The sequence below is a fragment of the Dermochelys coriacea genome, chromosome 14, assembly GCF_009764565.3.
Source record: "Dermochelys coriacea isolate rDerCor1 chromosome 14, rDerCor1.pri.v4, whole genome shotgun sequence".
NCBI lineage: Eukaryota > Metazoa > Chordata > Testudines > Dermochelyidae > Dermochelys > Dermochelys coriacea.
The window spans coordinates 4715046-4740082 of NC_050081.1; the positions used below are offsets into that span (position 1 = coordinate 4715046).

General features: G+C 41.3%; 1 protein-coding gene and 1 long non-coding RNA gene across 2 annotated transcripts in view; one reads left to right on the forward strand and one right to left on the reverse strand.

Moving 5' to 3' along the window:
- Positions 1 to 1404: 1404 nt before the first annotated feature.
- On the reverse strand, positions 1405 to 7317 carry SOX9 (SRY-box transcription factor 9). Its single transcript, XM_038372277.2, has 3 exons — positions 4971 to 7317; positions 3467 to 3720; positions 1405 to 2768 (listed from the first exon to the last, which is right to left on the reverse strand). The coding sequence occupies exons 1-3, from the start codon at positions 5399 to 5401 to the stop codon at positions 1981 to 1983; spliced, it is 1473 nt and encodes a 490-aa protein (XP_038228205.1). The 5' UTR covers positions 5402 to 7317; the 3' UTR covers positions 1405 to 1980.
- Positions 7318 to 9154: 1837 nt separating this feature from the next.
- LOC119843224 overlaps positions 9155 to 25037 on the forward strand; it is a 98694-nt gene continuing 82811 nt past the window's right edge. Inside the window, exon 1 of the long non-coding RNA XR_006275768.1 lies at positions 9155 to 9515. This is a non-coding gene — a long non-coding RNA (uncharacterized LOC119843224). The remainder of the gene's footprint in view (positions 9516 to 25037) is intronic.

The following is a 25037-nucleotide window of genomic DNA, read 5'->3' on the forward strand; positions in this document are numbered from 1 at the left end:
TTTTTAATACAATGTATATTTATTGCAAACAATAATATACAAAAATGGTAAGTTTCACAAAGAGAACAAATGGTCTTGCAAACAAAACAAAATAAAACAAACTTACCTAAAGACAAAATATGATTTAAATGACAGGTCTTTTAAGTTACAGAAATACTTTAAAAAGATCTGCTTTTATACAGAAATAGAAAGATGCCATATTATGAGTGCTTTAAGATTTTTTCTACTGAATCCCTAAAAAAATACCCCCAAAACAAAAAACTCCCACAACTGTTAACAAATATATCATTTTTTTAAATAAAAAAAAGTTTGCTGTCTTTTTTAAAAAGCAATTCTTAACTGTTTAGCCACAGCTTCCCCACCTCAAAACAACATCAAGGGGTGGAAGGTTAGCAAGATGACGCACACATTTTGTCAATGGTGTTTTGTGTCTCACATACACACACGTTTGTGTGTCCAAAAGAGCTGAGGCAGAAAACAAGGCAAATGATTCAGTGATACACTACATTTGCAATCTCTAGTTTGTACAAAACAAAATTCCAGTTTATCCTTAAAACAAAAGAAAAAAAGGAAGAGGACACGTTTGTACAAACCTAGGACACAGATTCCAAAGAATAATAATAATAATAATAATAAAAAGGAATTAGAGATAAATAAAGAACTGGTTACAGTTTAGACCATAATTTAACAGGCATCATTCCCTCCAAATAAGACTCCAACAAATCTAATCGCTTTTAAAGGAGTTTAATCAAGATTTTCTTTCTAAAATCTCCCTTCCATTTTTTAAACTGGCTTTTCTCACAAAATAAATAATTTAAAATGTGTCTGATGTTTCCAATGTGCCCTACGGGTTTAATCAAAAGCCCACTGAAGCCAATAGGGGTCTTCAACGGGCTTTGGATCAGGCCCTAAATGTTTGCACTCAAGGCTCTTTAAAGGGCTGGGGAGGTGATGGGAGGCTTCCAGCATCTGTCATGCACATGGTGTCCAAAGCAGGAAGCTGAGGAGGGTGATGCTGGTTGTGGCATCATAATGTGCTGCTGATTGTTGGTAAGAGAGTCAGACGTAAGTTTTCCCAGAAATTGGATCTGCCTCCCTTCTGGCCTCTGTCTTTCTCCTTGCACTGGAGGGAAGTCGTATAAGAATCTTGAGGGGGGAAAAAAAATATTACAGGGCTGCTTTTAAGGCTTTTCAACAGCACTGCTTTAAGACTCAAGGTCTTTAAAAAATAAAATAACAAATTCTCCTCCTGGCTCTCTCGCTACTTCCAAGTTAGAAAAATAAAGCCTCTTTTGTTTTTAACCCCTTGCGTCTCCTAGGTTGCACAGCTGACCAAAGCTTAGCCTGATGCCAATCACTGTTTAACAGTTTTTGTTCCTAATTAATGCACACTGTTTTATTTTGTTTTTCTTTAAAGAAAAGACTTTTATCTATACAAAAATATCTCTGACTGCAAGAAAAGCTAGGACTGTTCCACTAAGTGTCGTTTTAGCTGTTGGAAAAAATAAGAGCATTTAAAAAAAAATCTCTAAAAATATATATAAATCCCCTCAAATTGGTAACGAATCATACACAGTACATACTAAAAATATTTAAAATAGAGAATATTCCTCACAGAGGACTCTGGGTATTTTTTTTCCTTTTTTTTCTTCTTCTTTCAATTACTGCTAAAAATAATTACAAAAGTCCAAACACAGGCAGACGAGTTGACTGGTGAGAAAGCTCATCTCTCGCCCCTGAATCAAGGTTAAAGTCCAGTCCTTGGAATGTCTGTACCGAGTTTTGCTGGTTCTCAGCAGAGTGGTCTGGCCACTTCCTGAAGGGTGCTGTAGTGCAGAAGGCCCAATGTGTTCTCTTTTTTCATCATCTTTAGCGTTAGTGTCTTTATTAAAAAAAAAAAAAAAAAAAAAAAAAAAAAAAGTTGGAGACAGTTCTTTTTTCTCTCTCTCGTTGTTGTTGTTGTTGTTGCTGTTGTCACCCTTATGGCCTAGTAAGCTGTGTGTAGACGGGCTGTTCCCAGTGCTGTGGGCTGTGGGTCTGGGGAATGGAAGGGACTCCGGTAGTGTCTGCAATGGGCGTGTACATGGGCCTTTGGGTGGGGTTCATGTACGTGAAGGTGGAATAGAGGCTGGTGCTCTGGCTGGCCGCATGGCTGTAGTAGGAGTTGGAACTCTGGTGGTCTGTGTAGTCATATTGCGAGCGGGTGATGGTCGGGTAGGAGGAACTGTAGTGCTGAAGGTTGAAGGAGCTATAATTGAGCTGCTGAGGAGAGTGCTGCTGCTGCTCGCTGTAATGGCTGGGACTGAGTTGCTCTGTCTTGATGTGTGTCCTCTGCTGGGACTGGCCCTGGTCGCTGCTCAGGGTGGTCATCGTATGCTGTGGCTGTGGCTGCGGCTGGGGTGGTGGCGGTGGCTGCTGGGGCTGTTGCTTGGACATCCAAACGTGCCCGGCTCCAGCTTGAGTGGCGGACGTGCTACTGATTCCATAGCTGCCACTGTAGGTGACTTGACCGGGTTGGCCATGAGTGGCTGGGACTCCCGGGTGACCGTTGGGTGGGAGGTACTGGTCAAACTCATTTACATCAAAGGTCTCTATGTTGGAGATGACGTCGCTGCTGAGTTCCCCAATGTCCACATCCCGGAAGTCAATGTGGGGCGGTTGTCTTCCTCCTTCCTGCAAAGGGCGCCCTTCTCGCTTCAGGTCTTGCTTCCCAGGCTGGACATCTGTTTTGGGTGTAGTAGGAGGGGTCGGGGGCCCCTGGGACTGTCCTGGAGAGGAAAAGAAATAGCACATGCAGTCGTGAGTTGGCTTCTTCCCTTGTTTTAAGTGAGCTCTCTGTCTCTTTAGCTGATATGGCACACAAAGAGAGCAATAAGGCCCTGAAATCTAAAGTGAGCTGTTTTTTATAAGCAGGAGGCAGTTGTATAATGGTGATACCACAGTTAATGGTTAACTCAAGATCTTTGGGGCTCTGGCAGATATCACTGCTTTGCCCCTGAAGTCAGTTGCGAAGGGTAACACAAACGTTTCCAGGTTTGTAACACGAATGTGATCTGTATCTGTGTAAATATGCAGCACCAGATAAAATATGGGGCTTTTGAGAGCCTGCAGCTCAAAGTGGTTTTTAATTTACTTTCTGAATTAAAAAGCTGGAAAACGTTGATTGAAACTTTGTTGCAAGGAGAAAAGTTGATGAAAAAGTCTTAAGCCTAGTAAGTGTGTTTGTGTGAGTGTATCTGACGCTGGATCCAGCTTTCGTAAGCCATATCTATTGTTTGTCTGTCACTTTGTCTCTAAGCAGATTACATTTGGAGCCTGGTTCAGAACACAGCGTGAGCTGTGGAGTCACAACCAGTACCTCTGTAACATACAGACAGCTGTGTCTCTCCCTAGCTGCCTAGCCCAGTGTGTTGGGCCAGTGCGAGTGCGAGTGTGTGTTTGTGTGCGTGTCAGGTTGCATATTTACCAGAGTGCTCCCCAGGAGAGTGAACCTCACTCATGCTGGAGGAAGACTGAGGAGAATCCGCCTGTAAGGCCTTGAAAATGGCATTGGGGGAGATGTGTGTTTGCTCGGAGCCCTCCTCCTGCTCCGACTGCCCGTTCTTCACTGACTTTCTCCTCCGGGGTTGGTACTTGTAGTCGGGATGGTCCTTCTTATGCTGCACCCGCAGCCTCTCGGCCTCCTCCACAAAAGGGCGCTTCTCGCTCTCATTCAGCAACCTAGGCAAGACGCAGGGGAGCTGGGGGTTAGTTGCTTCTCCAACAGCAAGGGCAGTTTACAGCGTGTCAAGCTGTCTAGAGGGCAGGCCCCAAGGGGCCCCCTGTCTTGACCTGCTATAAAGAGCCCTGCACCCCTAGGGTGCTACAAATGTCAGCACACACTACTACTACGGCCAGGCTGCAGTGCAGATTGCTCTGCCCCCCCTCCCCAATAATCTGCACCCAGCCTCCCTTCTGCACACACCATCCTGCATGACCAGCACACCTCCCCTGCTCCAGCTTGGCATCTCTCTTAAGTGCAAGGAAAGGACCCCCACTAGGTACCCCTTCCTCTACGGCCTGCCTCTTGCCATTGCTTCATAATCTCTTGCTGGCTGGTGGAGCTCTCTAAACCCCCCTCTCCCCATGAAACTGGCAGATTGTTTTGGTGGCCAAACAAGACACAACAAAACTAGACAGTGACTTTTTTCTCCCCCTCTGGAAGAGGAGCACGCGGACACACTGATTCAATAAAAAGATTAGATGACTAACGCCCTGGATGGCTCCGGGCACCACCTCTGGAGGTCCAGATTTGCTCAGAACTTTCCCCTTCTGCTACAAATTTAACTTTTCTTTTGTTTTGTTTTCCTCCTGCAGTCACAGAATAAGCCCCGGCCAGGTGACTCACTTTCTTTCTCCTTCCCCCTCCCTTCCTTCCCTTTCAATGCCGAAGAAATCGGGCCATGCACCTTTCTCCAGAACCACCCACCACTAGCTTGGCACAACTTTTCCAACTTTCTCTCTCCCCTCTTCCCCATGATCACTTATTCGTTTGTGCTAATCTAATGCAATGCAGATGAAGCCCGGTTTTACACACACACACACACACACGTGTGTTCCAGACCGCCCTCCTTGTTAGCACCAGCCACTTTCCAAACCCTGCCAGGGGATCAAAGGGCTCTTCTCACCATCTTTCCGCAAACCTCTCCCGGACCAGAGCGCCCCCCCCCCCTCCTTAGCCCATGCAGGGCAGAAAAGCCACTTGAAAGTCGAGGAGGCCAAGCCCAAGTACCCGCCCGCCCCAGCTTTTGCCCCAGCGCTAGTTTAGCTGCTTTTCCCCGTGCACACGAGTTTGCCAGCAGCACACACCCTGCTGCCAGCAGCAGCAGCCAGCTTCCCAGAATCGAAACCACACGCTCTCCTGCCTGGTCCAAAAGTCTCCCTGCTTTGCAAATCGGGGCCCTTTAAACACGTTCCCCCGCCGCACTCACCTCCAGAGTTTGCCCAGCGTTTTGCTGAGCTCGGCGTTGTGCAGATGCGGATACTGGTCCGCCAGCTTCCTCCGGGCCGCCTGTGCCCACACCATGAAGGCGTTCATGGGTCTCTTCACGTGGGGCTTGTTTTTACTGGATCCGTTCACACGGACCGGCATGGGCACCAGGGTCCAGTCGTAACCCTTCAGGACTTGGCTGACCGCCTCTCGGATGCACACCGGGAATTTGTCCTCGTCGCTCTCTTTCTTCAGATCCGGATCGCCCTTGGGGAAAGTGTTTTCTTGGGGTCTGGTGTTCTCAGTGTCCGAGCCGGAACCAGAAGGGCAGGGGGACCCCGCGGAGTCGTCCGACATGGTGGGGCTAGGGGCGCCAGAGATGCATTTGTCCTGCTCTTCTGTCATTTTCATGAAGGGGTCTAGGAGATTCATGCGAGAAAGCGGCAGAGGGGAAAAACAGTGGGATGAAAATGAAGGGGTGGGGGAGAGGAGGGGGGGAGGGAGGGATTAAAAATAATAATTATAAAGTGGCAACGCCTCTTTAAAACCAGCTGGGTTTGTGGTGGAGGAAGCAAGGAAGAGATGGAGGCGGGAGTGGGTGGGAAGGAAGGCAGCAAAAAGTTTGCAAAAGAGACAAGAAAGTTTTGGCTGGTGAACAGCAGCTTGCAGGAGGGGGGAAAAAAAAGTTTGTTCACAGCCCACTGCAAAGTTGCAGCTGCAGCGATCTGCTCTCAGAGACGTGCATGGACCCAGCTCTGAGAGTCAAAAGGGGGTGGGAAATAAAGTTTGGAGTTAGTCTTATTAGCCCCCTCTCTGTCCCCTCTTTCTCTCTGCCTCTCAGAAGAAGAAGAAAAAAAGTTCCTTGGTTTTTGGAAAGTTTAAGGCTCCCAATTTCACCTAGTCAATTTCAAGCTCAGCTCTCCAACTCTCTCTCCGCGTCTCTGTAATAAATACTCTCCTCTTCTATTTCACCTTAGAAACTTTCAGCCAATGACAACCTTGCCCCTGGGGGGCTGGCACACAGATGATTGGCTACAAGTTTTTGTAGGGAGGGGAGAAAGGAGCGCAGGTCTCAGAGAAGGGGAAGACAAAAATACAGAAAAGTAGAAGTGTCTGAGTTTACTCTTTGTACTTCAGAACTTTTGTGATGCCTTAAAAGTAAACTCGTCTTTATTTTATATTTGTCTAGGCAATTTTTTATTGATTTCAGTGGGACTATGGACAGTCTCCTGTTCTATAAAAGATACTCCAGGGGTCAAATTGCATCACACAGGTTGTGTGCTCCTAATTTGCATTTACTTTGGCGTGGAAAAGAACTTTGAGCTTTTTCTGTGAAGTAAACGATGTTGTGATTCCCTTCTGTTTGTTTTTTCATTATAACACCGATAGCTGTTTTTAAAAATACATTTGTCATCAAGGATGATGTTACGCTCACTGGTTTGCAGCTATTCTTTAATTAAAACCAGCATGGTTTAAAGCCACGCGCAGACTTATTTGATAATTCAGTGCTTTAAATTCTGTACTCACAGATGTAGAGCGAGCTTAACTCTGCAAAGTTATGTGACAATTTATTGCTGAGCTACCTTGTTCAGAGGCTGGTCTTCTGGTTTGGACTGTAGTTTGAAGACTCTAGTCATTAAACTATGTCAGTATGGTGCAATTGGGCTAGTCGTCTTAAAATTAAACCTTTAATTATTCAGTGGTCTGAAACACACTAAATAAAAGTTTGTCTACTTTTTGCATTTTAATACAGGAATTAACTTTATATACCGTTCTCGTCCATCGCTGTAACTTGCATTTATAGAGCTAACCAATTGCACTGACGTTTCTCCAGTCTTACAATATAAACGGAATATTTTCATTTCTGAGCTTCGTAAGGTTAAGATGTACTAGAAAGAGTGATAGTTATTTACAACAGATTTTGTTTTCAGGATGAAATAATGAAGACATTAGGGATATACATGCTCAAGTTAACTGTTAAGCGAGAACAGTCTCAAAATATGCAAAGACCATATCTAAAATAAATGCAAAATAATGTAATAAAACATGACATTTACTAATACATAGCATTTTCTCCAGCATTTAAACCCAGAGATTCTCTTCTCGTAGATTTACTTGCAGGATATAGAATGCAAATCTTTGCCTCTATATTTGCAGAAAGACTGTTTTTCCTGCTGTCACTGTTTAGGTTTTCATTCCATGTTTTGAATATCTTTTTGGTTCTTGCTAGTAAAAGTTTAACTCATTTTCAGTTTGCTCTTTATCTACTGTTCTTATCTACCAGTTACTGGGCCGATAACTGGTATAGGGCATCCAAGATGTATTTGTTTTGCAAAGCTGGTATAATTCTGAAGCAAACAGGAAGGGAAAAAATTGAGAAAGTTATTCCTGACTTTAAACTTGTCACAGCACACCCACCAGTGATCATTAAACAAGTTTACTGTATAATAAAAATAGCGAAGAAAATAGTTTTAAACATACCTATGTGGTTATTTCTTCTCCTAATTAACGCGTTAATGCCTCAACATTTGTAGATGCATAAACATATCAAAGGTTTCAGAGCATCCGATGAAGTGAGCTGTAGCTCACGAAAGCTTATGCTCAGATAAATTTGTTAGTCTCTAAAGTGCCACAAGTAATCATATCAAACACATACCTATATCATCTCGCAGTCACAGATCATCAGATATTTACCAGAGCTATTGCAAATAAAACTTAGCTGTTGATAGAAATCGTTTAAAATGGGAGAAGCACCCTCATTGTTGTCATGTTGTTTGATCCCTGCCAGGCACCATTAAATGGGTTTGCTTTGCTTTCTGTGCGTTTGATACTCACATTTCATAGTCCCGTTTCTTTTTTGGAACTTTTACGGTTGTCAACAATCGCCTTTCGGCTGGTAAAATGTAATTCTTTTCTTCATCCAGAGGGGGCGCCAAAAGCCCAGAAACTAACCTCAAACTTTTCGCTTCAGGAGACTTTTTTAGAACAGGTTTCTTGCTGAATCTGGACTCGTCTTTGACAATTAGATTGATCAGCTCCAGTCATTTCCCCCTTTACAAGATTCAACAGCAAACTTTACTTAGCAAACCGTGAGGAGAAACTGATCACAGTGTTTTCAGCCAGTGATCGATGAAACTGACAAGATACCAAATAGTTATAAAATACCGCATACTGTATGGGAGGGGGAGGGCGTTTTTTTTTTTTAAACTTTTGGGGGAAATCTACATATTCTAATGAAAGTTATTCTGGTGCATTTTCTCTTGCCCCCTCAAGTGTTCCCAATCCCTAATTTGTGATGCTGCTGTCAAAGAGCTCTTAATATTTCTCTAAGGTTCACGTGGGAAAATCAAGGAGTAAAATGAGAAATAACTAAAGAATTAAAAAAACCCAAACCCACGTATCCCAAGAAAACAGCATGTTGGCCACACCGTACAGTTCCTTGCACGCTTTTTTCTAAAGTGGTGTAATTAATATTTATAATTAAACGATGCAGGGTCTCACTTCGAGGCCGTCTCGAATCCGTCTAGATTGCCCCGCGCACTTCTGTGTCAATTTCGCTGCGCGTTGAAGGATCTTCTGGGCAGAGCCTCTGCATCGCTTCGGAAGGTTTAGATCGCTTTCCAGCCTGACTGGGGACCCTTCCCCACAAAGACTTGTCTCTGTCCTTGTACAGCTTCAATCGGTGCAGCAACACGCGATTTTTTTAAAGAGCTGCCAAATTGGCCAAACTCGATCAGCAAAAGTAAACAAACACGTACGTTAAAAATCGCAGTCCTTTATCTATTTATAAAGGGCCGCGATTTTTAACGTGTGTGTTTGAGATGTGCTTTAAAAGAAAATATCCAAACATTTCCCCTTCGCTCTGTAGTGAAATCTTTAGCACCTACATTTTTAATTGCCGACTTCTTTTGCAAGACAGCAAATGCATTGTCAGAGATAATAACAAGGTTATCTAGGTTGGGAATAAGATACAAGTTGTGCTAATACTTCAAAGGAAATAAATGAATAAAAAGACTAAGCTGAGAACTGAATTTCAGAACAGATGCTTTTTAAAGACTGTAATTCAGAATTTAACCTAAGGGTCTCCCCCCCCACTTCCCTGTAAACTAAGTGATCAAAACCTCTAGGGCCAAAGTAGGGGGACACCTTTTTTTGCTGTAGTTTTCCTTATAAAATATACAGTGCCTAATTCTGAATTCAATTCAAGCACTGATGTCGGGTTTTCCCCTCAGTGCTTTATTGAAACTGCTTCAGTTCACAGCCTTTGTTCGGTTAAACAATTCCTACAGATAGCATTGTCTTGCTGGATGATCGTACATTTGCGAGGGGACACTTTTTAAAAAGTGCAATTATTTTTTTAAATGGAATTGGAAATTGTGCGTGGCAAAAAAAAAAAAAAAAAAAAAAAGGCACAGGGGGAAGGAGCTCTGAAGAAATCAATTTGAAGAAAAACTCCCTGATAGACCCTTTCTGTATTTGCTATCTTTCTCTGGGAGTTTTTGCTTGGAAACCTCTGGCAAACAGCTATCTTTGGGTGAGCTAAAAGGTAAGTGTATGCCTTATTTATAGAGCCTTTGTCTGAAATAATAGGGGAGGCGAGAAGATTATTTGTTTTTTCTTATGATTGACTGCAACACTTAAAAACATTTCACAGTGTTACAGATATGACTGGACTAAATATATAGCAGAGACCAACCAGGAAGGTATACTGAGGTTTGCATCAACATTTGGGATGAACATAGTTAATCTGTTCTTAATATTTAGATGGACAATTCTGGAAAATTCTGGAAAAAAAATCGCTTATCAATTTAAATCTCAGATTAGCTATTTCAGGAGACAAATTTAGCACAGCTCATCTATTTGTTAATATTTGGTCTAGAAATATCAAAGAAAGCTCAACCAATAAATTGTTCTTCTCTCAGCGGAACTGGTAAAGCAAAAAGTCTGAACAAATGTACCTGGAGGAGAAGAGGGTGTGTGTGTGTGGGGGGGGGGGGGGAAGTGACAACAGATCGTTCCCTTCTGTTACTGCTGATTGATTGGCAAAGAAAAAAAAATCCCATGATTTTGGAGGATAATTGACTTAATGAAAAATGTAATAGAACATTTTTCATCCTGAAAGTCCATTTGTTGAAAGAATTCTGCCTTTTCCTGACAAGAGAATCTATTTTAACAAAAGAAAGTGGTTTAACAAGTTTGAACAATAAACAAAAGAAAAATGTAAAACAGATATCATATGCCATTTCATAGTTTGCATATTTTTGTTAAAAAAGCCCTGTTTTCCAGAATAGTTAGACATATGGACAATCTGATCAATCAGATTCACTTTTTAAGAGTAGAATGTTTTTTATTGAAGTCCTGTTTTATACAACAGGATAGTGTGTTTTCGATTTAATCTTATTTTACAGGGAGTATTCAAGCCTAGGCTTCAGGAAAGATTTTTGACAAATAAGAATGTGAATTACAATCCTCATTTGATTTCCCCCCCCCTTGTGCTAATTCAGCTTATTTAGTTACTTCAGGAAACCCTCTTTCTAAGCTATTTAGGAGAGAGGGAAAGAGACAGTCAGTTTAATAGCAAGGGGACTAATATCCACACAAGACATTAAATAAAGATTTTTCTCTCAAACCCTACAAATGTGTACCTTAGCCATATTGACATGAATCAGATGTCTTTGCTGAGAGCCAGCTTCTGCATGTACATGTAAATCAGTTGTAGTATACTGACATGAGAGGGGAGGAGGAGAGGGAGAAGGGAGGATGGCAAATTCACCTTCTTGTTTTCCTTATGAAGTTCAGTAATTTCTAAAGTCCACTGTGTCTCTGTCTACCCCAGACTCTTTGACCACCGCCCTCACCCCCTGTGAAGTCATCATGCTGAAATTGCTGACAGCCACTTATTTGCATAGTTGCTGGCTGTGATGTCACCAACACAGCCCTGGGACCTCTCTGCTGGGTCAGAACAGACTCTTCATTGGAACAAAAAGTTCATCCTTGGTAGGACAGGAAACCCAGGGAAATGCTGGCTCCCTGCATTTCTGCTGGGAGAAATGTTCGCCTTTTCAAATGATGTGCTGCAGAGTGAAAGCCATTTCTGTGACTGCATATGCTCAGCCATTTGGAGTGTGTGTGTGTGTGTGTGTGTGGTGGGGCAAAGTAGAGAGGAGCGGGGATGCAGTGCAACCCTTTAAAAATATACACCAGGAAGCTAATGCAAAAATCTCTCTGAATTTTGCTGTATGCAAAACTTTTCATGACTATTCCATGGCACAAAAGCAGATGCCAGATAAGTCTGTACTTCCTAGATTCCTCAGTGCTTCCTCCATTTGGAAGGCAACTTTCAACTGAAAATCTGGGTGTGTAATGAATTTTTTAAATCTATGTAATCATTTTGCCTACTAATAAGCCATGGAATGATTTCTTAAATAAGAGCACACTGTCTGTGTTCATGTGCATAAGACAATTTCATCAATGTCAAAACAGTGACACATTTTTATTTCCACTTACAAAATAAAAGGATTGAGAGCCTGGAAACATGCTCTGAACAGATGTAAATCTGGAAGGTCAGTGTTACCCTTGATCAGTGCAGAATGTTTTCATCTGTTGGTGCAAGATGTTAGCATTTTAGCTAATTTATCTCATTCAGATTGTTTGTACTCAGGTCACTGGGGCAAGAACCTTCTACCTTTCCAAACACATTGTTGTCACTTAACAAACAATAAATAATTGTTCACGATATTTTTTTATTGACACAAAAGAATAAATATCACTTGAGCTTAGAGAATGACAGAGGGGAGAATTACATTTTACATGCACTGTGAAAGGCAACCCATGTGGATGCACGTCAGGGTTAACATTAGAAACAGCTGTTGCCAGGCCGCCAGAGTTGTCCGAGGCCCTGTGGCACTTACAGAGATGCCAGGAGAACAGTGGGTGCTTTAAACTGTGGCTGAAAGTGGTTGGAGTCTGCAGGAATTATCTTGTGTAGGAGTGGCCCATCACATACTCCTCTGTTCGGGTTAGCAGTCTGCCTTACTCAGAATCCAGTAACCACTGGCATGTTTCCTTGTGTACTGTAGCTATTTATTTTGCAAATGCCTGCTAATTTCTTAGACCACTTTCTGATTAGCCTTTGTCAGGAGGAATGCGGGTTTCTGTCCTGTTTTAATTGCGAGAATGGTGGCTGTTAGGTGATGGCTTTGGGGCAGAATTATGACTTATTTTGCAGCCTGAACTAAGAATTCTTTGGTATTTGTGTTGAATTATTATATTAACCTTAACTGTTCATTAACAAAGCTCTTTAATATCTATCTATCTATCTATCTATCTATCTATCTATCTATCTATCTAATCACCAGTTTGTCAGAATAATTTACAACCCTATACTGCTGCTGAGCTGGGCAAAATGTAGGTAGATTTAAGCGTTGGAACTAATGAAATGTAAAGCAATGGGAGTGAAAGCTAGACCAGTGGCATTTTTCTCTTTCTTTGGATTGTAATACAAAGGGGAGATTACAGTATGATTTCTGAAGGACATTGCTGTTTTAATGTTTTAATTAATCACTGAAAATGACTACCTCTTCATGTTTGCCATATAGAATATAATGAAAAGTATAATAATGAAAGTATAAAGCAAAAGTGGACAGTGCTGCAATAAAAATACTGTAACTACTTTTAAGGGCTGGCTACTTTTGGGTGGCAAGGTCAGACTGGGTATACCTGTTTATTTGTCTACAGAATAACTGTGGGCTGACCCTTGCTTATGAAATAGCACCATTCTGAATAGAATTGAGATTTGCTCCTGAAAAAAATAATTCCAGGAGTATGAATTCACTGTGGGCCAGATCCTGTTTTTGCAGCAAGTAGAATCAGACATTGCACTTGAATCTTCCAGACAGCAGCAAGTACAGTTGTCGTCTCTGATTATGAAAGCTCTTTTGCGCCTGATCATTGGGTAAAAAAATAATGTTAGAAGCACACAAAATGTGTAGAGACCAAGAATTAGTACAAGGAAAAATAGGAAGTTTTAACCCATCCATTGGTTATGAGTGGTAGCAGAGCGGAGCAGAAACTCCAGAGACTGGTTGATTCTATTTTGCATGTTTGAATCCAGATCTCTGAGCTGAGGGCACCAGACTAGTTCTATAGGATTTTTAACACTTCTTGGCTCCAGGGCAAGCTCAGCGGTGTGTGTGTGTGTGTGTGTGTGTGTGTACACACACTTTTTGTTTTCTCCCCCTTCCTCCACACTTTGAAACCACTGCACACAAACTTGTAATTTACCAATGTTCTCTTCTAAAGATTATTATTTTAAAAAAATAACATTGGCTTCAAGCTCTGCAAACTTGGTAGGTCTAGGAGATGTATCTGACAGTTGAAAGTGAAGGGGAATACCCTTGCAATAGTACAGAATTTTTCCCATGCTAGTGGAAGTGGAATATTTTGCAAGATACTTTCAAAGACGTTAGGGTGCATCTTGTATTTGGTGGTCTGGTCACATACCCTAATTTTTGCCTCCTGATGTGAACATAGATACTTTGTTCCTAAGAAGGTCTTGAGATGTGATCCTAGTATGCTACCAGGCAAAAGAACCAAGCTAAAAATAGCCTTATGTTGCCTTCTGCTAGGTCAGAACTATAGGCTCTGAAGAGGTATCCAGGAGCTACTTTTCTAACTCAAGTTCATCTTACTTCGAGTCCCACTTTGGAGTGGATGTTGCCTGGCTATGGATCTGAATCAGATACACAATCTGTTTTGAATAATTTTATTTTAAACCAATCACAGGGAAAAGGTCAAACTCTGCTGATGGGGGCCAAAGACCTGGCTTCCAATTCATAACAGCACAGAGATGGCTGAAGAAGGAATAGATGTTTGTTGAACAACCAGTATTTTTTTTTCTTAAAATCAGCCCTATACAACAAGAAAATGATAGTAAAAAACACCTTCCCAATTTTCCCCTCATCTGCTGTTTGACTGAGAGATCTTTCATTCAAATTGAACAAGTTCTCTGCGTTCAGATCATCTGTTTATCTGCTTTCAATCTCCATCACAACTGCATATATTCTGAAGGATGCAGTGTTTTAAACTGCAGTTGGCTGTGTTGCCCCACTATATTTGCAAAGAGACACATGCTCTGGTGCTGAGGCCTTCCTTTAAAAATCATTACAAACTCTTAAACAGGATTGTTTCAAAAGGTGGAAAACTCTATTTAAATAATAATAATAATAAAACGTCGATCAGCAACATAGTAAATCCTGGTAGCTTCATATCTTTTTTTAACTCTTCAACTGACACAACACATTCTTACAAGTGGCTATTCAGGTATGACACGTATATTGAAGCTAACATGTTGTGGAAATTGTACCTGATATTTCATAGTCACCTACAGATAAATGCATGGGGGTAATTTAAAACTAGCCCTATTATATTTTTGAAGGAATAGTTCATATTACACAGTCCAGCAATGGCTTACAAGAAATTCATGAGAATTGGAAGGGGGAATAAAACTACCATTCTCTCTACCTGTTTGTGCAGCTCCTTCCTAATGCAGGGAGAGCTCGACTATTTATTTGGAGAGCTAAAGTTGTGGAAATATACTTGGAGGGTGTAATGTGGACAGCATGTGTTTCTGGGAGCTACCTGAAGTCTGTGTCCTAATAGCTTGCAGATGTCCTCAGGTCACTGATTTCCTATGGGCCAAAGAACGCAGCCGCCACGCCTCCCAGTTCTTCAAATTAAAAAAAAAAAAAAAGAAAAAGAAAAGGGGGGGGGATTTCACTTCTGGAACTTGTAAAATTGTTTGTTTGGGTTTTTTCCAGCCCCTTTGCCTGCCCCCTTCCCCAATACTGAATCATTTGGAAATTCTAACTGCCAGGCCCATGTTCATTTGGAACTGATTTATTTGAAAAATAGAGAAATCTGTTATGGGATCCGTTTTTGTTTGCTCAGGGTGGGGAGTTTATTTACACTGGAATTATTTATTTAAAAACTTCAATTTTCTCTACTGCATAATAAACAGGGATTCATATATGTGGGTCGGTGTGTATGTGTGTATGTATATATGTGTGTATGTATATATGTGTGTATGTGTGTATGTATATATGTATATAGGCTTGGAAAGATTCAGTTTTTATTGGTAAATGTCAATTTCACTGTACACACAAGCTGATGATAAATATTTCCATCAATTTACACTTAAAATTTACAGCTAGGCAAAATAAGAAAAATGCTACTTGAGAAGTTATTAGAGTTTGATTTAAGGGTATTTACTTTGCATATTTTGGCAACTGAAGTAGACAATTTGTGCGTGTTTTAACCGTTATAAAGCTTGAACTTTTTGCTTCTCAACATTTTGTCATTAAATGATTATTTGACTGACACCCAATCCCTAATTTCCCACAACTGTGAACATTTAGATCAATAAAAACTGAAAAAAGCTTAAAACATAATTTTTTGCAACTGTAAAAATTTAAATTGATAAAAATAAATGTCAATATTATCCACTGAAATTATAAAAAAAATGGAATTCTGCCAAGCCTATATATATTTATGTGTGTGTGTGTGTGTGTATATGTGTGTGTGTGTGTGTGTGTGTATATATGTGTGTGTGTGTGTGTCTCTCTCTGAATGTATATCTATGTATATATGTGTGTGTGTGCATTATACATATATATTCACATAAGTTTGATAAGACATTATTAGAGGCAGATAAGATGTTTCCTATTCAGCTGGCACTATATTACTTAAAAGAACCTAATGAAGCTTTTGCAGAAGGATGAGCATATGCAGAACTAACTCGTTTTCTCTCTTTCTCAGTTGTATTTCTCTTTTTAATGAAAGAAATGGTGGATCCTTAAATATGATTGCTGGTAAAGCTTGACATGTTGATCAATGATTCTTCTCTCACATCTGCCTTTGCTGAGCCAGACCCCCGCGTAAGCAAAACACACAGCAATTGTCTAACTTGAAGCATTTGAGTAATCCCATCTCTATTCAGTAAAAGCAAGTAACTGCTTGAAGTTGGGAATGCGTTTATGTACCTTGCTGAATTGGGGCCCTAGTTTTGGTCCTCTGCTCTCACCTTTGTTGAGGAGAAAAGGTGTGAATGGCATCTTGTTTTGTCATTTGAAGCAGAGGGTTAATGAGACACTGGTCTCTCCCCTCATTTCCAGTGGAAGAGGATTTTTAACTAGCCCCCTCACCCATCTTAAACTTGGGGATTGGAAGGAAGCTGTCTGTACTTGGGGCTCATGGAGCTGGCTGGACTTCCCAATAAGTAGGGTTGGAAGATTTAAATGGTTATTGGTAAATGTCGGTAAACGTCGATTTCACCGTAGAGAAACGAGGGTGGGGTGGGGAGAGAATATCTTTTATTGGACCAACTTCTGTTGTTGAGAGAGACAAGCTGTCGAGCTTACACAGAGCTCTTCTTCAGGTTTGGATTTCACTGTCCACACATGAACTGATGAAAAATATTTCTATGGATGATGATTGAAATTTATGGATAGGCAAAGTAAGAAAAATGCCACTTGAGAACTTACTAGAGTTTGCTTTAAGGATATTTACTGTGTATATTTTGGCATGTCATGTTGACAATTTGTGTTTCATGGTTATAAAGCTTTAACTTTTTAAATCTCAACATCCACTGTCATTAAATAATTATTGTCTGGTCCCCAGTAATTTCATGCAATTGTGAAAATGTAAATCAGTTAAAATGCTTAAAAATAAACATGAATATTATCTATCAAAATTATAAACAAAAAAATTTGAATTCTGCCCAGCCTACCAATAAGGTTTCCTCCAGCACTTGCTGCTGGTCCAGGGGCTGACAGCTGTCTCTGCACAGCCTGATCACTTTGCAAAGGTTTAACTGGCACTCTTTTGAGCAGCACATTGATGATCAAGCACTTGGGCACCTATCTTCCATTGACTTTCAATTAGAGTTAGATGCCTTAAGTGGCCTGAGTGGCTTTGAAAATCTTTCTCTCAGAGCATTTTGGGCCTAATCCAAGCCCCACTGCATCTATCTATTGAATTCAGTGGGCTTTAGACTATCATTAGTATTTGCATTTTGGTAGCACCTGGTGGCTTCAGGAGCCTGATTGTGCAAGGCACTGTGTACACGTATAGCAAAGAACCCCTCCACCCTCCAGAGTTTACAATCTACATAGACAAGACAGAGGAAGAGTGGGTGAAAGGAAATATTATTCCTTCTCTATAGATGGGGACCTGAGGTTCAGAGAGATTAAGTGACTTTCCCAGGGTCACACAGGAAGTCTGTGGCAGAGCCAGGAACAGTACTCCTGTCTCCTGAGGCCCAGCCTGATGCCTTAACCACAAGATCATCCTTTCTTTCAGATTAAGCCCTTTATCTGCATTCCTGGATGTTGTGTTTCTGCTTGTCAATTGCTTGATCGACTGAGTGTAAAAGGTTTGGAAAGAACACTATATAAACTAAAACCTGCACCTGAAAAATATAATGGCTTTTAGTTCAAAGCAACTTGCATGTACTCAATTTGATACAATAGCAACCATAACATAAATTCCTATTTTAACAATTAAAGAATGAAATCTTGTGTGATATTATTTGTGCTATGGATCTATTTTGTATTTGCTATGTTTATTTTCCAAATATTAAATCAGCTATATTACAGATAACAACACTGGATTTAAAAGAGAAAAGGATAACATTTAAATCATCAAATGAAAGTTAATACAATAATACAGCACAGAATTTATATGGTCAAAAACATTCAGGGTCTTTTCTCTCTCTCCCTGATAGATTTTAAACATGTGTTGACCGTTTAGCTTGGCAAAAGTCCCACATTTTTGATAGAAGTTTTGAAAAAATTCACCATCTTGCTAAGTGGGGAGAGATCACTCTGAGAATAACATGTCCCAATTATTTAATAATAACAGTTACTAATTAATAATATATGTAATATAAAAAAGCCAGGATGCCCAAGGAATATCATTGCATTTTCTGGTTTAAGGAGTAATCTGTTGTAAATCTGTCTAAGAACAGTATATATACTTTTGCTCTCACCTTCATTCACTCTCAACCTAAACTCATCCTTCATAACAATCAGTCCCAGGTCTCTCTTTGTAACATACAAGTGACTTTGTAAAAAAAAAATGATGAAAACAAATGCTACCTTAATACAAACAATAATACAAAACTATAACTTTCACAGAGCATGTCAGATACTGTGTAGCTATCTTACAGAGCTGAAGGAACCAGGCTGCCCTAGATTACTTAGCATTGCAGATTTGAAACTTGCAATGTAGGAAGAAAAAAAATCCCCACCCATCCAAAATAAACTCCAGATGAATAATATTTGAATGGAGTAAATTAAATATCGACAATAAGAAGCATCAAGAGATGAAAACGTACCTTCATATGGAGGACAGTCGACTTGGTTCCTTTAATGCTAAACTCTGTCTTTTACAAACCCTGGTGTTAGAGGAAGTTTGCTAGGAATTCAGGGGGATCCAATAAGAAATGTCTTTTAAACATAGCCCCGGTACACCAAAGTGTCTGCGATTATCCCCACACACAGCCCATCCTCAGCTGTAGTTACATTCACCAAAATATTGATGGCAGTCACCTTTCCTGCCAGCTCTTATCTGAGGGGCTTGAGCCGGAGCTTGGCAGTGCCTGAAAGGAGGTATTGTTTCTTTCTTTCTTTTTTTTTTTTTTTTAATAAAACAGCAGAGTTTAGAAACAAAGGAGGAATTTCGATCTTTTCTATCTGGGACAGTAATGCACTGATACTACTTAAGAATGACTTATTATTTCATCCCTTTACTGCTAACAATTGCTTGGTAATATAGAAAGTTTATCAGGCTAAACTTGAACCTGATAGCAGGGCCCTTGGATCACATAAGTGATGTTGGCTAGCATGTGCTCTTTATAAAATAGTGATTTATTCATATTTATTTATTTATTTATTTATTATTTATTGACACTTCCACAAGCTTAGCACTTAGCTTTAACAGGCTGAAGGACTTGCGATTCCACTCGTCCAGCTGGGCCTAGATTTTCAAAGACAAAGGAAGTGAGGTATTTCCATTTTTTGGGTGCCTGACTTGAGTCACCGCAAAGGGTACGTCTCCACTGCAGCTGGGAATGCGTCTCCCAGACTGGATAGACAGACTCGGCCTAGCTTCACCCAAGCTGTTGGGCTAAAACCAGCAGGGTGGATGTTGTGGATCTGGTTGGGACTTTGCCTCATCACCCAAGCTCAGACTCAGGGGGCTGGTAGGGCTTGGGAGCTCGAGCAGTCTCTTGAGCTGCAGGGTCCCCACTGCTACTTCTTCCATGGTAGCTTGAGTGGAGCTAGCATGAGTCTGTCTACCACATGGAAAGACTCTCTCCCAGATGCAGCAGAGACAGATCCAAAGAGCCCCCATTTCCAGCGGACAGGTGATCAGCGCTCTCTGAAAGCCAGGCTCCTTTCAAATGAGCCCGAGTATCCAAAAATCATCAGTCACTTTTGAAAATGTAGACCCAGGTTCTTATTTGCAGTGTGGGTGTTTGGGGGGTGTATACCAGGAGAGGAAAAGACCATTGGCTTTGTGGCACTGCAAGAGCAAAAGCTGGGGTGTGTAGCTAGATGTATATGAAACATACAGGTATGTGCTAGAAAAGATCCTCTGCTATTGGAAAACACCCTGAAATTATGTATCAGAACTCGGTGCAACTCCTTAAACATTTCCAGAGAGCTAAAGTGACATCCAAATTGATGTCTGAAATACAGTGCAAACTTCACGCATGGGATTTTCACCCTCAGTTTGATTCCTTCCAGAGAATAAGCTACTCATTCCCATTTAGGGCCAAATCTTTTAAATCAAATGGGTTATTCCTGTGAGTAAGGTGATCAGCGTTTGGGGCCAGCTCTTTCACTGTGCGGAACGCCTTCCATTCCCTTGGATTCCAGTGCGGGGTGGAGGCGGCTCATCGATTCTGACACTGCCTCAGGGTGGCCACATCAGGTGGGTTTTCTGGTGGAATTCCTGAGGGCAGGTTTTAAAAGCACAGGACCATGGTTTGACTGAGAAAGCTGGTTGGTCTGGTCCCCCTCTCGTCCCCCAACCACACAGTTCACTGTCAGACCCACATGCTGATTAATTTTCAACATCTTATGCATGATTTAGTGATCTTAGATCATTGACTCAGAAAACAGGAAAGGTCAGTTTGACTAACATCTAACCCAATGCACCAGGCTTTGCGTCCAAAACAAACAGACGCTGCAAGCAATGCAACCTCCCAGAAGACGATTCCCACATGGAAGAAGGAGCAGGAGAATATGATGTGATTTCTCAAGCACACTTGCGTCCCACGAAGAAATGAAGTTATCTATCTCGAGCGCTGTCTCAGGAAAGCAGATGGGGAGAGGAGAGAACGGCACAGGCTGGAAAATCAAAATACTATTGCAGAGGAATTGTTTTCCTTAATTAAAAGGAAAACGCAATAATCCTGCTGAGGTCCAAGACAAATAAAGCATCATTGTTTTGGGTATAAGATCCTAGTTTTTAATCCTTCTTTGCGCAATGTAGGACAACACCCAGCTCCTGTGGGACTAGAGGAATGTTGGCTGTCCCAACAAAGGCTAGGTGAGAGGCAGGGAGACAGGCCTACAGAAAGGAGAGAGATTCCCAGAGTATATACAGGCTGAACGCGTCTATCCTTTCTGGACAGCATATGGACAAAGAGATTGACAAAAGGGAATGCAGGTGTTTGCTGAGCTGAAAATGACCTGTCTGTGTCAAGAACCGGTTTAGCGTGGGAACGTGGGTCTTGTCTAGATGAAAAGTTAGTGTGCGGCAAACTGGTGTGTAAATCTGTAGTACACTAGCTTGCCACGCGCTAACTGTCCATGTGGACACTGCAAACTGGCCCTAAAAGTTCATAGAATTGTAGGACGGGAAGGGCCTTCGACAGGTCACCTAGTTGAGTCCCCTGCACTCATGGCAGGACTAAGTATTATCTAGACCATCCCTGACAGGTGTTTGTCCAACCTGCTCTTAAAAATCCCCAATGATGGAGATTCCACAACCTCCCTAGGCAATTTATTCCTGTGCTTAACTACCCTGGCAGTTAGGAAGTTTTTCCTAATGTCCAACTTAAATCGCCCTTGCTGCAATTTAAGCCCATTGCTTCTGGTCCTATCCTCAGAGGTTAACAAGAACAATTTACCTCTCTCCTCCTTGTAACAACCTCTTATTTACTTGAAAGCTGTTATGTCCTTTTCTTCAGACTAAACAAACCCAACTTTTTCAATCTTCTCTCATGTTTTCTAGACCTTTAATCATTTTTGTTGCTCTTCTCTGGACTTTCTCCTATTTGTCCATATCTTTCCTGAAATATGGTGCCCAGGACTGGACACAATACTCTAGTTCCTAATGTGCTTTGATTTACTCTGCTTTGAAACAAGAGTAAATCAATACACATTAGGGAACTTTCAGTGCATGGTAACAGGGTCCACATGGACAGGTGGTGCAGGTAGGGTTGCCAGTTTTGGTTGGAGGTATTCCTGGAGATTTCATCACATGACATAATATTTAATTAAAGATTAATCTTTAGTTGCTGGAGATTCCAGGCCAATCCTGGAGGATTGGCAACCCTAGGTGCAGGCCATGCTAATGCACTGGAGACTTACACCCCAGCTTGCCATGCACTGACTATTCATCTAGACAACTGCATGGACTTGTGGGTAAGACATTGACCTGGGCTACTAAAGCTCTGGGTTCAGTTCCCAGCTCTGCTCTCAACTCTCATGTGATTTTGGCTAGGGACAAATCTTTAAAGGAATTTAGATGCCAAAAGATGTAGATAGGTGTGTCTATTTGTATCTTCAAAAAGGTCTATGTCCTTCACTTCAATTTAAATCAATTGCTTCTGTAGATCAATTACTACAGCATCCTACTACATTTCTGTTGACTTCATCCCTATGAAGTTCTATAGTTAGCCACAGTAGAAAACTAAAGCTAGGAAATATGCATGTTCTTAGAGGTAATGAAAGGATTAACAGGAAACCAGAAAAGCACCAGCACAGCTGCATCATTCTAGTCCTTTTATAACATTGTTGGGAATGGTCCTACAGGTGAAGTGGGGGATATATTCGTGTCACCAGGGCAAATAGGCTGGAATGTATTTGGAGTTTTAAAGTGTCAGTTTTACTGTGGGACAAATGAACATAAGGTAATCATCCAAGTAAATTACTATAATGTTTTTGCAATGTTCACATATCAGAAAATATATTCCATTCATAGATTCATGGATTCATAGATATTAAGGTTAGAAGGGACCATTATGATCATCTAGTCTGAGTTCCTGCACAATGCAGGCCACAGAATCTCACCCACCCACTCCTGCGATAAACCTCTCACGTATGTCTGAGCTATTGAAGTCCTCAAATCATGGTTTAAAGACTTCAAGGAGCAGAGAATCCTCCAGCAAGTGACCCATGCCCCATGCTACAGTGGAAGGTGAAAAACCTCCAGGGCCTCTTCCAATCTGCCCTGGAGGAAAATTCCTTCCCGACCCCAAATATGTAGAGGACTCCCCAAGCACTGTAAATCAATAGAGTCCCTTAATTTGGCGTAGTCTATACTTAAAGTTATAGCCATCGGATAGCTCCGTGGTGGCTACATAGATGTACTTTTACATGGTCCCATTTTTTAAGGTGACGGAGGCATAAGTGCCTGCTATTTATTTCTTACAACGAATGCCCAGGCAGTCATAGTGTTGTCAAAACAGACATGAATATGACATAAGATTTCTTGAGATCCAATGGCTAAAGTAGACCTCTTGGAAGGTCTCATTTGACTCACTAGAAGGCTGCTCTGGAGGAAATGCCTGTCCAACTTCCATAGCTTGAGAATAGCCCAGTGAATAAGGAGGGACCAACTTGCTGGCATAATTGTGCAGTGTTTATATTTGAAAAGGGATACTGCATTTCCACTCTAATTCCCAGCAGTCCCCCCTTCCCCCTCCCCTCTGGATTAGATTTCCAAACGATCTAGGACATTATAGAGAAATCAGTAGTTGATTAGCTGACCTGCTTAGCTGCAATCACACCTTTCAATATTAATTATCCACTCCTTGAATTTGATGACATTGAGCATCCGCAGCAAGGGCTGCTCAGTGTTTCACATCACCAGCCGAAGACAATGATTTAAAGGGACAAAATATGCTTGCAGTAGCCTGGTAAGCAGGAAATGAGAGCTCATTTGCAAATATGATTGAGGAATCCGATCGGCTCTTTCAGTAGGTTTAGCCTGCGGGTGACCAATCCGAAAAGTCGGATCTGTGTTTACGGAACACTAGGAGGTACGAGATAGTGAGTTTTTTTTTTTCTCCAATGGAAGGAAAGGTGTGTGTGAAAAAGGAGAATAGTTCACTAAAGCATCTGGGGCAGATCCATCGTTGTAAATTGGTGCAACTCCACTGAAGTCTTGCATCAACTGAGGATCCGCCTCTCTGTGTAGTGATGGTGAACCTCAAAGGTTTGTAGGCTTGGTTTGGATAAACATCTAAAAGTTTGGAAGATCAGCCAGACTTCACTTAGAAATCAGGCTGGAAGTGTCACCTGAATAGGCTCTTTCCAGTTGTTGCTTCCTCTGTTGTGGGTGGGAATAGCTGCTCTTATGATATGTCAATGCTTCTCCCTTTGGGCAAGGCTGGGAAATGGAAGGGCCCAAGAAAGAGAATAAGCATGATGATAAAAAATTAGCCAGTTATTTTATTCCAACCCTAACAAAGGTTCTCGATGAGAGTTGGGCTGACTCTTATTGTACCAAATGAATTTGGTGTTTCACCCTTGCCTGCTGTTACTGGGTGAAATTCATCCCCTAGCAGAAGGCCTATGTACCACTTATGTTTTCTGACGTTCTGAGGAGACAAACAAAAGGCTTAATTAGTGTCATAGATGCTGCACTGTCCCCTCTGCCTAGGGGTAAATTTCACCTGCCTAGAGTACATGGAACTCTTAGGCACGTTGATCGGTGTCATTTGAGTCCATCTATTGAAGACAATGGAGTCACAAGTGCCAATGCCAGCAGTGAATTTAATGCCTGGTTTTGCTACTTGTCTGTACATCCCCATGAACCTCAGAGGTGTTATCTAAAATAACACTCTCATAATAATAATAATAAAATCAATACTAATTAATTATACTTGAGACAGGCCCAAGCCACCAGGTTTAGATCCAGATCTAGAGCTCAACTTCAGGATCTGGGGGTTTTGGTTTTGCCCATATTTATAGCACTTGGGATCAGTCTTGAAATTTGGATCTGGGTTTGGATCCCAAATCCCACCCTCCAGAGCGTTCAGAACTGAGGACTGTCTTCAGACCAATCTTTAATCATTAAGAAAAACTCTAAGAAAAAATCATTAAGAAAACTCCTTTGCTTTAAGGAGTCTGTCCTGTTTTTGCTAGGTTCTGGAGTATGGGAGTTACTTTTGCAGGTGGGGTTATTGTTAGGAATTAATCACCATGGAGAGTGTGTGGTACAGGTAGAAGAAGCCACAGAAGTTCAGGTTTTGTTTGGGGGTCAGTTTCACTCCTCTTAAAGTCCATTGTTTAATTTGAATGGCCTAATGGGACCTTGTCGGGCTTCTATAAATATTTGTGTACCATACAGAGAACATTGTCAGAAGGCAAGTCCCTTGCCCTTTCGCTGCTGGCAATGGCGCCAGTACAGACTTTGCCTCAGGCTGAAGAAATGTGATAATTAACAATTACAAAAAATAAAAGGGAAGAGATTTATGGACAGAATATTTACAAGGGCTCATTACCCACAATTCAGGCCAGGTTTTCAAATGAGCTCAGTATGCTGGAGAGATTTTGGATGCTATGTTCTTTTGAAACTCTGTCCCCAGTTGGGAGTGCTAGGCACTTGAAGATCTGGCCCATTGGCACAGGAGTTTCCAGAAAATCTTAGTTTGTCTGAAAGAATATTTCAAAATCTCATTGGCACAAAATAAAAAAATTCAGGCCTTCACGAATGTAATAGTTTCTTTAAAAGAAGGTGCGACCAAGGGCCCTGTTTCCTCCGTGAATAG

What these genes read in the sequence shown, in the direction of transcription:
- SOX9 (XM_038372277.2), bottom strand. Translation starts at nt 5,401, where the DNA reads ATGAATCTCCTAGACCCCTTCATGAAAATGACAGAAGAGCAGGACAAA. An exon ending in ACGCTGGGCAAACTCTGGAG is followed by an intron (nt 3,721 to 4,970) that starts GTGAGTGCGGCG and finishes CGTCTTGCCTAG; the next exon opens with GTTGCTGAATGAGAGCGAGA. An exon ending in CTCTCCTGGGGAGCACTCTG is followed by an intron (nt 2,769 to 3,466) that starts GTAAATATGCAA and finishes TTTCCTCTCCAG; the next exon opens with GACAGTCCCAGGGGCCCCCG.